Source organism: Mus caroli, unplaced genomic scaffold (assembly GCF_978045245.1).
Source record: "Mus caroli unplaced genomic scaffold, Mus_caroli_1 scaffold_20, whole genome shotgun sequence".
NCBI classification, from domain to species: Eukaryota; Metazoa; Chordata; class Mammalia; order Rodentia; family Muridae; genus Mus; species Mus caroli.
The window spans coordinates 52,675,976-52,688,449 of record NW_028227275.1 but is presented as its reverse complement, the minus strand read 5'-3'; the positions used below and the strand labels follow the sequence as shown (position 1 = coordinate 52,688,449).

At 46.1% G+C, this 12,474-nt stretch overlaps 1 protein-coding gene across 1 annotated transcript; it reads left to right on the top strand.

Annotated features, from left to right (window-relative positions):
* Positions 1-116: 116 nt before the first annotated feature.
* On the top strand, positions 117-12,328 carry Tut1 (terminal uridylyl transferase 1, U6 snRNA-specific). Its single transcript, XM_021152507.2, has 9 exons — positions 117-271; positions 1,623-1,813; positions 5,153-5,468; positions 6,049-6,149; positions 8,531-8,997; positions 10,193-10,302; positions 10,438-10,548; positions 10,677-10,769; positions 11,158-12,328. The coding sequence occupies exons 1-9, from the start codon at positions 190-192 to the stop codon at positions 12,282-12,284; spliced, it is 2,598 nt and encodes an 865-aa protein (XP_021008166.1). The 5' UTR covers positions 117-189; the 3' UTR covers positions 12,285-12,328.
* The last annotated feature ends 146 nt before the right edge of the window (positions 12,329-12,474 follow it).

The following is a 12,474-nucleotide window of genomic DNA, read 5'->3' as shown; positions in this document are numbered from 1 at the left end:
AAAGTGTTTTAGCGCTGGAACTCTCAATCCTACGTACGAGGTTTCTGGAGGAATATGGTAGCATAGGACAGAACGTCACTTCCTACTGCATTGACGGAAGTGGCTTCCCTGCACGCACGTTACAATTTTTAGTTGTGTGTTCCGGTGGTTGCGAAATAGGCTGTAGGCGGTCCGTACCGGAGAGTGGCTATGGCGGCGGTGGATTCGGACGTTGTATCGCTGCCGCGTGGCCGCTTTCGCTGCTGCCTCTGCGATGTTACTACAGCCAACCGTAAGCGGTGGCTAGTGTGGGGGGTGGTGGTGGTGCTAGTGAAAGTTAGGGTTATCTAGGTTATGTGTTTTTGGTGTTTTTTTTTTTTTTTTGAAAATAGGGTCATCCACCTATTTTCACTCATCATATCCCAGGGAACTGGAGAGTGGGGAAAATCTGACCTGTGGTTCCCGCTATGGAAAATGTCCATAGTGAAAGTTTCATTATTCCCTTTAAAAATCATCATCCGCTGGCCATCCCTTCTGTTTCTGGTACCTCTGCTGGTCTCTGGAGTAGGGAAGGCGATTTAGGAACTCATTGTTTGGCCTGAGGTAGTTTCAGTACACCACGGGTATGTTCACAGAGAAGGCAGTAATTCAGTTGGAGACTCCCCCAATGGAGGCTTTCTCTAGAGGCGAGGATGAGTGAAATAGCGTGATCTGAATGAGTGCCGAAGGTGCCAGTGAGGAAAGGTGTAGGGAAGGTGGACTAGATCATTCTGTGACATTGTGAACGACTCAATGACACATCAGATCCTACTTTTTAGTCCCCGCAATTGTGATCTCCCCTAAACAGGGCCTTCTGGTATTTTCTTTGTGAATGACTCCCCCCCCCCCCCCCCAGCACTCTGCTCATTAGGGCAAGCCAGTAACTTAGGAGCCTTCTTTGTTCACATAACATGCTTCCATGGCACCAAGCAACTGACTGATAATTAAATAATAGCTAATTTTCTACACTTAACCACATCCAAGCCCACATCCCAGAAGGCTGGAGCTGTATGTGAATGATGCCTATATGTTAGGCACTATCATTTCCATCATATATCTGAGAAAATGTTATGTCTGCAATACCCACTTTTTTTGTTTTGTTTTTGTTTTTCGAGACAGGGTTTCTCTGTATAGCCTCGGCTGTCCTGGAACTCACTCTGTAGACCAGGCTGGCCTTGAACTCAGAAATCCATCTGCCTCTGTCTCCCAAGTGCTAGGATTAAAGGCGTGCGCCACCACTGCCTGGCTATGGAATACCTACTTTTTGTTCCTGAGAATTATTCAGTGCTCTAATTTTTTTAGTTCTTCTACATATGGCCTTGGACAAGTTACTTAATTCTTCTACAGTGTGCAGATGTTTCTTTACTTACTGCTTCTCGATGGTTTAAAACCTACCTACACTCTAGCCCTTTCTCACTTAGACCCCTTAGAGAATGCACTGTGTAGAAAAGGGAAGAATATCAAGTGTGGAAGGAGGTACAACTCTGTCCCAGTGTCACCCTTTGTCTTTGAAGGAACAGAAGATGTCCGTATGTACAGAGCAGAGAGAGAACAGGTACACTAACAGACCCAGTTATGCTGATGTCTGACATTTGTCTCTCCAGGACCCAGCCTCGATGCCCACTTGAAAGGCCGGAAGCACCGGGACCTGGTGCAACTACGAGCTACCAGGAAGGCACAGGGACTCCGAAGTGTGTTTGTCAGTGGCTTCCCCAGGGATGTGGGTTCTGCTCAGCTCTCTGAGTACTTCCAGACGTTTGGCCCTGTGGCCAATATTGTCATGGACAAGGACAAGGTAGAGTGAATGGCTCTGGGATTAATGTGTTTGCTTCGTATGCAGAGAGAGAAACCAGCGGTCTGTCTTGGCTTGTCCTTGGTAGACAATTCAGAACATTAAGTAGCTCAGTTGGTGAGCTTCTGACATCTTCCCTCTTTGGATTTTTATTCACCAGTATTAATTATGGGGGGCTTGCTTACCAGACATGTATGTATGTATGTGTGTGTGTATGTATCAGGGTACTTATCATGTAACTATGGGTTTTGCCTTGTAACTCTGACTGGGACTTGCTATCTAGACCAGGCTGGCCTTGAACTCACAGAAACTCATTTGCTTCTGCTTCCTTGGTCTTGGAATTAAAGGCTGACATTGAAGGCATTTGCCCTATTCTTGACCTCGCCCCCCTTTTTTTCTTTTCTCTCTGTTGTTTTTAGGTCTAGGGATTGAACCTGGGTACTTTTGAATGCTAGGAAAGTGGCCTTTATCTATCTCCACTGCCTGTCTGTGAATCACTGCCTGTCTGTGATTCATGCCTGTGTGCTGGTGAGATCTGTGTAACTTTTTTGTTATGCTAAGGATACGGTAAGGGTCCACCATCCTTTCGCTTTTGACTACCAGGTGACCTAGTATCATTTATCTATAAGGCCATTCTTTTCCCGGTGGTCTTATTATCCACTTGAAAACTAGTTGACTGGACGTACGGATTTGTTGGTATCAGTTTCTTTTTCTTCATCTGAATATGTCTTTATGCTGACGCTACAGTCTTTACTACTATACAGAGTGCGCCTCTTTATGGAACAGAAGACATAAAGGAACATGTGTTCTTACCCACAAGCAGTCATGTTTGCCTTGTTCCTGCTGATGTTTTACCTCACCTTAAAGAAAAGAAAAAATAGCCAGGCGGTGGTGGCGCATGCCTTTAATCCCAGCACTTGGGAGGCAGAGGCAGGTGGATTTCTGAGTTTGAGGCCAGCCTGGTCTACAGAGTGAGTTCCAGGACAGCCAGAGCTACACAGAGAAACCCTGTCAAAAAAAAAAAAAAAAAAAAAAAGAAAAGAAAAAATATATTTAGTTATGTTCAGCTCACCCAAATCATAGCAGCCTAGCTGTCATATTGTTGGTAATCCTAGATGGTACGTTCCTTGAAGACAGGGAACTTTATTATTAGTGTGATAGGCATTTTTAAAAATTTTATTATATTTTGGTGATAAAGCTTAAATTCAAGATTTTATGCACACAACTTTATCAATGAGCTGCATTCTAAGCCCAACATGTATTCTTTTTACAAATTTATTGTGTGTGCACCTGTGTGGTCTGTGGTGCAAATATGAGGGTCAGAGGACAGTGCTGGGATTCTGTTCTGTCATGTTTTGTATTCAGGGGATTGAAATCAGGGTCAGGTTTGGTGGCAAGTACTTTACCCCAACATGAATTATTATTATTAATGTTTGTGTGTGGGTGTCTGTATGGGGTCATGTGTATGCAAGTACAGGTGCCCAGGCCAGAGGAGGCCATTGGATTGTATGCAGCTGGAGTTATAGGTGGTTGCAAGCTGTTTGGTGTGTTGGGAAACTGAATTCCAGTCCCTCGAAAGATACCAAGTCTTGTTAATCACTGAGTGATTTCTCTAGAATTCCACATATGGACCTTCCCAGCCATGGATTCTTATCATTAAAAGAACCAGCTAGAAAAAGGTTATTCTTTGGTTTTTGGTTTTTTTTTTTTTTTTGAGAGTAAATCTCATGTCTCTCTGGCTGGCCTCAAACTTGTTATGTAGCTGAGGCTGGCCTTGAGTTCCTGATCTTGCCAACTCCTTTCCTTTTGAAAAGATTTTGTTGGATTTTGTTTTTGTCTTTAAAAAAAAAAAAATTCCAAGAAAGGTTCCTTCGTGTAGCCCTGGCTGTCCTAGAACTGACTCTGTAGTTGAACTCACAGAGATCCACCTGCTTCTGCCTCCTAAGTGCTGAGACTAAAGGTATGTGCCACCATCATCCGGCTTTATTGTTTCTTTTTGAGGGAGTCTCTCTCTAGCCTGGCTGGCTGTCTTGGAACGTAGACCAGTCTGGCCTCATACTCAGAGATCTGCCTACTGTAGCCTCTCAAGAACTGGGATTAAAGATGTGTGCCACTGAGCCTGACCAAGATTTTGTTTTTGTTTTAAATTATGTACACATGGGTTTGTGTGTAAAGTTGTGCATAAGTGCCTTTAACTCTAGAAGGGGGTATCAGATCCCTTAGAGCTGGAGTTACAAGTGGTTGTGAGCTTGGGAACCAAGCTTGTCACTGCCCAGCCATCTTTCTAACTCCTTTAAAGGTTTTTTTTTGTTTTTGGTTTTTCAAGATAGGGTTTCTCTGTGTAGCCCTGGCTGTCCTGGAACTCACTTTGTAGACCAGACAGGGAGCAATAGGTGCTGAGATTAAAGGTGTGTGCCACCACTGCCAGGCTATGCTTTTTATTTTTTTATATTTTTTTTTCGAGACAGGGTTTCTTTGTGTAGCCCTGGATGTCCTGGAACTCACTCTGTAGACCAAGCTGGCCTCGAACTCAGAAATCCGCCTGCATCTGCCTCCCGAGTGCTGGGATTAAAGGTGTGCACTATCACGCCCGGCTTTTGCATTTTAATTTTTAAAAAAGACTTATGTGTGTGAGCTTTACCCCACGTTTGTGGGGGTACCCGGTGCCTTTGGAGGTGAGAAGAGGGTATTGTATCCCCTAGAACTAATGTAACTGATGGTTGTGACCTGCCATGGAGGTGCTGGCAACCAAACCCAGGCCCTTTGAAAGAGCAATAGGTGCTCTTAACCTCTGAGCCATCATCACTCCAGCTCCTTGTGTAGTTACATTTTATTTGTTTTGTGTGTGTGTGTGGTAGGTGAGCAGGGGGACATGTATGGCACAGATAGAGAAGTCAGAGAATAACTTTCAGTAGTCAGTTGTATTCTTTCACCATGCGAGAGGCCCAGGGAGCTCATCTCACCAGGCCCTGTCTCTCTCTCCTGGGATTCCAGGCACGCACCACCAAGCATGGCTTGATGGATCTTATTTTAACCTGTGAAATTAAGTTACTGTGAAGTGTGGAAGGCAATAGATGAAATTGTAATTGGCAGCCTGGAATGAAAATGAAGGGGATAAGGGATGACGACACATCTGAGTATGTTCCCTCTTACAAAACAAGTAAATATTCCCAGTATATGGACTGGTTTCCAGTTCAAAGATTCTCATCTACTGTTAAAACATATGCTCGGATTCTTTTTTTTTTTTTTTTTTGGTTTTTTGAGACAGGGTTTTTTTTTTTTTTTTTGGTTGGATTTTTGATTGCGAAAGACCATCATCTTTGCTCTCATGTGGTTTTCCAGGGGGTGTTTGCCATCGTGGAGATGGGAGACATAAGTGCTCGGGAGGCTGTCTTATCACAGCCCAAGCACAGCCTTGGGGGACATGGACTTCGGGTCCGGCCAAGGGAGCAGAAGGAGTTCCAGAGCCCAGCTTCCAAGTCTCCCAAAGGAGTGGACTCAAGTAGTCACCAGCTGGTCCAAGCACTGGCTGAGACTGCAGATGTGGGGGCCCAGATGGTGAAGCTTGTGGAACTGAGGGAGTTGTCTGAGGCTGAGCGGCAGCTTCGGAACCTTGTTGTGGCCCTGATGCAGGAGGTCTTCACAGAGTTCTTCCCTGGTGAGTCCCCTGTTCTAATCTGAGCTTTCTCTTACACCTCTGTCAGTCTCCGTCTCCTATTTTTGAACCCTCAATCCTCCCTAAGCTGTAGGTATTTCATTTGCTTGCTCTTTTATCTTTGTACTTGAGTATGTTCTTGAATGGAGACCTCCCTGTCTTTTTACCCGTCTTTATTATATGTACAGACAAGTGGCACACATGCTTATGGAGGTGAGAGTGACTTTCAGGAGCTGGTTCTCCTTCTCCTGAAAAGGTCCTGGGGTCAGACTCAGCTTATCAGGCCTTTACCTTCTGAACCATCTTGCCAGCCCCCTAATACCTTTCTTTTCTTTTTTTTTTTTTTAAAGTTTGGAATTTTTTTTTTTAAGATTTTACTTATTTATTATATGTAAGTACACTGTAGCTGTCTTCAGACACTCCAGAAGACAGAGTCAGATCTCGTTACAGATGGTTGTGAGCCACCATGTGGTTGCTGGGATTTGAACTCCGGACCTTCGGAAGAGCAATCGGGTGCTCTTACCCACTGAGCCATCTCACCAGCCCCCTAATACCTTTTTTATCTTTATTTTTTGGTACCCAGGCTGTGTGGTCCATCCTTTTGGCTCTACTGTAAATAGCTTTGATGTTCATGGCTGTGATCTCGACCTCTTCTTGGACCTGGGTGATATGGAAGAGACCGAGGTGAGTGAAGGGGGAGCATGCAGTTGTGTGACTTCAGGCAGATGCTTTACCTAAACTCATTTTAGTCTCAGGTATACATGATGGTTCTTAACCTGAGGCCTTCCTGTACTTGTGAGAATGTGGATATGCATGGATGTGCATTAGAGAGAGTGGAAGATAACAGTGTCACAGGAAGATAAGACATTTCAAAAGTCTGTGTTACTGCCGGGCAGTGGTGGTGCACGCCTTTAATCCCAGCACTCAGGAGGCAGAGGCAGGTGGATTTCTGAGTTCAAGGCCAGCCTGATTTACAGAGTGAGTTCCAGGACAGCCAGGGCTACACAGAGAAACCCTGTCTTGAAAAAACAAAAGTCTGTGTTACTGGTTTTGTTATTTGTTTTGTTTTGTTTTTTGAGATAAGTGTTTCTCTATGTAGGCTGGCCTCAAATTCCGAGATTCAGAGATCTGTATGCCTCTGCCTCCTGAGCTTGTCCTTAGCTTAGGCTTGTTCCCAACTACCTCTTAGATTAAACTAATCTCCATTCTGCCACATGGCTTGTTATTTCTTGAGTATTAGCACCTGTTTCTTATTCTGACTGGCAAATCCCTCTTGCTTAATTCTTTCCCAGAGTTCTACCTCTGCCTGGAAGTTCTATCTATCCTCTCTTGCTTTGCTATAGCCCACTCAGCTCTTTATTAAACCAGTCAGAAGGTGTTGGAGAGTGTGTATAAAATATGATGCATCCATAAGAATAACAGTATCAAAGTGCAGCTTGTACTCTGTGTGGTACAGAAATCAGCATTTGAATAATACAGAGATAACCTTTCCACAGTGCACAAACATATCATCCCAATACACTGCAGCCTCCCTGATTCTCTGGCTCTTACTATCTTTGTTCAGTTCCTTCCTTCACAATGTCCACCGAGCCTTAGGTGCAGGAGTGTTCTGTAGATGGGACTGGGCTCCACAATTCTGCATTTTCATTAACTGTGCTTTTCTGTAGTGATCTCTGTCTATTGTAAAAAGAAGTTTCCTTGATGAGGGGTGAAGTCAGTACTTCCCTGTGGTTATAAGCAAAAATGTTTAAGATTGTTGTTAGGGGGATGGAGAGATGGCTCAGAGGTTAAGAGCACTGACTGCTCTCGAATAGGTCCTGAGTTCAATTTCCAGCAGCCACATGGTGGCTCACAACCATCTGTCATGGGATCTGATGCACACTCTACTGGTGTGTGTCTGAAGACAGCTACCGTGTACTCATATAAATAAATAAATACATAAATAATATTTAAATAAGATTGCTGTTAGGGATTATGCTTGTTTTATAAAGTACTGGTTGCTGGTTCTCTTCAAGATCCATGACTTCATAGCACCAAGTAGGTAATATGTCTCCATTCTCAGGCATGGCTATCCTCTGGTTGAGCAGGTGTTAAGTCCAATTAGAAAGCTGCCAGTTACTGTCAAATATGTGTGTCACTACTGCACTCTTAGGGGTTTCATGCTATGTTGGTTATTGATGTTGTTCATAGGCATCCATAGCTGGTTAAGGGTGTTTGTCGCCTTGTTCCTTTGGAAGTTTGAATGATATCTTCTGGTACCATGAACGCTAGTCTTCACAGAGGAAGCATTCAGGTCATTTCCAGCTCAGGGGTTTCTGGGCTCTATTCCTGGAATCCATAATGTCTTCTGCAGACACTGGGTGTTGGGGGGGCAATTAAGGACAGCAGCAATAGGCTGTATGTTTTGGTAGTCTTTTGGATAGCCTTGATTGTCAGACTAATTTAAAGCATGACTCTAAATCTCTGGGAGGCTGAGGCAGGAGGATTGTGAAAAGTTGGAGGCCATGGGGGTGGAAAGAAGTCTCTGATTAAGAACACCGGCTGCTCTTCCAGACCAGGGATTGGAGTCCAGCACAAACACAGCCATTTGCAACTGTCTATAATTCCAGTTCCAGGAGTCTGATGCCCTTGCTTGGCCTTCACAGGCATTGCTTGCATGTGGTGCAGACATATATGCAGGCAAAAAAGCAAATACATAAAAGAAAAGGAAAAAAGGTCAGTCTGAGCTATGTATACACCTTGTCTCTTTTGTTTGTTTGAGACAGGGTTTCTCTATGTAGTCCTAGGTGTCCTAGAACTCACTATATAGACCATGCTGGCCTCCAACTCACAGAGATCCTTCTGCCTCCTGAATGCTGGGATCAAAGGCATGTACCACCATTGCCTGGCTTCAAAGGACTGTTGAGAATGAGTTACATAAATGAGTTATGTAAGGCTGCAGAGTAAAGCCCGTACATAGAAGATGGAGGGGGAGGGGGAGAGAGGGAGGAGGAGGAGGAGGAGGAGGAGGAGGAGGAGGAGGAGGAGGAGGAGGGAGTATTCACTCCCTTTTATCTCCACTACAGCCAGACCCAAAGGCTCCAAAGGTTCCAGAGACTTCATCCTTGGACTCAGCCCTGGATCCTCAGGTGCTGGCCTGCACCCCAGCTTCTCCTCTAGACTCACTGTCTCCAACTTCTCTTCAAGATTCTGAGGCCCTGGACTTTGACAACCCATCTTCTCTGGCACCACAGACACCAGACTCTGCTTTGGGCTCTGACACTGTCACCTCTCCTCAGTCCGTGTCTCCAGTTTCACCACTGCAGGAGGACAGGAAAGAGGGGAAACAGGAGAAAGAGCTAGAATTAGCAGAAGAAGCCTCAAAGGACGAGAAGGAGGAGGCAGCAGCAGTGTTAGAGCTGGTGGGATCTATTCTCCGTGGCTGTGTCCCTGGAGTGTACCGAGTCCAAACTGTGCCCTCTGCCCGGCGTCCTGTGGTCAAGTTCTGTCATCGGCCTTCAGGTCTTCATGGAGATGTATCCCTCAGTAACCGGTACTTTTGTGTGGGTTGAAGGCTGGCTTTAAGGTCTGGGGTATATGAGGAGGGGGTCCTGATGTGGAAGGGCTTATGCCTGCTGAATTTGGTTTCTTCTTCTTCAGTTCAGTCCTCCTTTCTTCCACGAATGTCACCTCTTACCTGGCTTCCATTTCAATGCTGTTTTTGCCTTTGGAATACTTTGTGCGTTTGTGTCAGAGCCTTGCTCCATTGTCCAGACTGGCCTCAAGTCTGTGATTCTCCTGCCTTAGCTTCCTAACTCCTGGGGTTCCAGGCATGTGCTGCTATGCTTGACTCTGCAGTACTGCTTTTTGTTGTTGGTTTTGTTTTTTTGAGACAGCCTGTTTTGAGACAGGCTAACCTTGAGCTCATAGGCCTTTGCCTCCTCCCTTGGGCTTAAAAGCGGAGGAAAGAGTTCTGTAGTTACAGAAACCTAGGAACTGTTAGGTTAAAAGTAAACAGGTTTTTCCTTCACTATTTTTCCTTCCCTACTCCATGCTTTGTTTCTTTGTATATTAAGAGCTATGCAACCAAATGCCTTCTCTTGAACCCCATAAAAGGAAGCCCCAGATTATAACTGGGCCTCCGAATACTCTCATTCATGTGGCCGGCATATTTCTTTCAGATCTGTATTATCACTTTGCATTGAATAAACTATTCTTGCTACTATGCTTCTTATATTTGTGTGCACATCTCATCTTGAGTGTAGTCAGAGAATGACGTGCGGGAATCAGTTCTCTTCTTTATAATATAATTCCTAGGGATTAAACTGAGGGCATCAGTCTTGGTGGCAGACTCTGACCCATTGAGCCATCTCACTGGTCCTGTGTCTCTGAGGCAGTGTCTCTATGTTCCTATTCAACCTCTTGAGTATTGGAATTAGAGGCATGTGCTACCACACCTGGCGTTGAGCAGTCCTATATAAAGAAACAATATGTTTTATGAATGGTGACAGTACAGGGTGAGCATTTGGAATGTAGTATTGCCTAAGGTTCAGTGGATACATATTCCCCCCTACCCCATCCCTAGGCTCAGGATACAACACAGGGCTTCATCAGTGCTAGGTAAATGTCCCACCACTGAGCCACATCCCTAGATCCATTTAATGTTCTTTTGCACACTCCCCATAAGACTATTATGTCAGTAGAACTTTGGGAAAATTTCTAACACCTTTGCTTCTCCATTGTCCTAGGTTGGCCTTATATAACTCACGTTTCCTGAATCTCTGCTCTGAGATGGATGGTCGAGTCCGGCCCCTTGTGTATACCTTACGCTGCTGGGCTCAGCATAACGGGCTGTCAGGTAAGAATGAGGACAGACTTGGCCCAAGTTTGTGTCAGGCAAAGGCAGGGATTTAGCAAGAAAAAAAAGAGGTGGGCACAGAAACCAGGGCTTGTAAATACTTCTTCCTAACTTGAATTATTGGTTATTATCCAGGAGGTGGCCCCCTTCTCAATAACTATGCCTTGACGTTGTTAGTGATCTACTTCCTTCAAACCAGAGACCCTCCAGTACTTCCTACTGTGGCCCAGCTTACCCAGAGAACAGGTACTGCAGAACGGCCTCTATTGTCATGACCTCAGCTTCATCTCACCCCTTCACACTTCAGAAGCCCCGGGATGAGATCTCAACTCTCAGCCTGGCTCTGGGCTGACTGTCTCTTCTTACTGTCACAGGTGAAGGGGAACAGGTAGAAGTTGATGGCTGGGACTGTAGCTTCCCTAAGGATGCCTCAAGATTGGAGCCCAGCACCAACGTGGAGCCTCTCAGTGAGTCTGGGAAACCTGGTAGAACACTGATTGTGACGACAGGCTCAAGAATAGGGGACATATACTTGTGTGCAAGGCAGGCTCAAGAATAAGGGACATATATTATACTTGTGTGCAAGGCATGGTCTTCATAGTAGCCTATAGCAGCTGTTTTATGGATGGAAAAACACATATCTTGGGCGGGCAAGTAAGAGGTGTATTCCCCAGTTTCCCTGCTCTCTAGGGCAAGCAGAAGTATCTGGGTCAGGCAGGACATGGCTGAGGAACTGGGTTTCTCAGGACACTTCTGAAGCCCTATGAAGGGAAGAGAGTCCCACTGAAGTAGCTGCAAGGATGTCCCAGTTATGGCTTCCAGGTGACCCCCTTTTTTCTAATCTGCCTCCATCAGGTTCCCTGCTGGCCCAGTTCTTCTCCTGCGTTTCCTGCTTGGATCTTTCTGGCTCCTTGCTGTCCCTGCGGGAAGGTCGGCCATTGATGGTGGCAGAGGGCCTGCCTTCTGATCTCTGGGAAGGGCTGCGCCTTGGCCCCATGAATCTCCAGGACCCCTTTGACCTGAGTCACAATGTTGCAGCCAATGTGACCGGCCGGGTGGCTAAACGTCTGCAGAGCTGTTGTGGGGCAGCAGCCAGTTACTGCCGAAGTCTCCAGTACCAGCAGCGTTCCTCCCGGGGCCGGGACTGGGGACTGCTCCCGCTTTTGCAGCCCAGCTCCCCTAGCTCCCTGCTGTCTGCCAAGCTCATCCCCTTACCCTCTGCCCCCTTTCCACAGGTCATTATGGCTTTGGTGGATGTGTTAAGGGAAGCACTAGGATGCCACATAGAACAGGGAACCAAGAGACGACGGTCAGAAGGTGCCAGAACTAAAGACTCTCCCTTGGGAGGGGTGAACAAAAGACAGAGACTTGGTGGGCAAGAAAGGAGCTTCGAGGAAGGGAAAGAGGAGCCACAGGGATGTGCAGGGGACCACAGTGAAAATGAGGTAGAAGAAATGGTAATAGAGTTGCGAGAGACACCTCAGGACTGGGCCTTGTTGCACTCCGGACCACCAGAGGAGGAGTTGCCCCTGATGACTGCAAACTGTCTAGACAAGGCAGCTGAGCATAATCCCATGAAACCTGAAGTGGCTGGAGAAGGGTCTCAGGGTGAGACAGGGAAGGAGGCATCACACCCATCATCAGTGAGCTGGCGCTGTGCCTTGTGGCACCAAGTATGGCAGGGGAGGCGGCGTGCCCGGAGACGATTACAGCAACAAACCAAGGAAGAAGGTAGAGGAGGTCCCACCACAGGAGCAGAGTGGCTGGCAATGGAAGCTCTTGTGACCCAGGAACTAAAAGGACCCAATAATGAGCAAGAGAGGCCGGCGGGGGAGCCCCTCCTCAGCTTTGTGGCATCTGCCTCCCAGGCTGAGCAGACACTCACTGTGGCTCCACTCCAGGACTCCCAAGGCCTGTTCCCTGGTCTTCATCATTTTCTACAGGTTTTTATCCCTCAAGCACTTAAAAACCTCCTCAAGTGAGGAACCAAACCTCAAAAACAATAAAGCTGCTAGTTTATTTCATACAGACATTTAATGTTCTTTTGCATACTCCCTCATAAGACCATTATGAGGTCTTTGTTTTCCTCCTGGTAACGCCTTTTTTCTTTGCCTCAATGTAGCTTCTGGCCTGACTACCCTAAAACAGTCCTATGACTTCCACTTCAGAGCT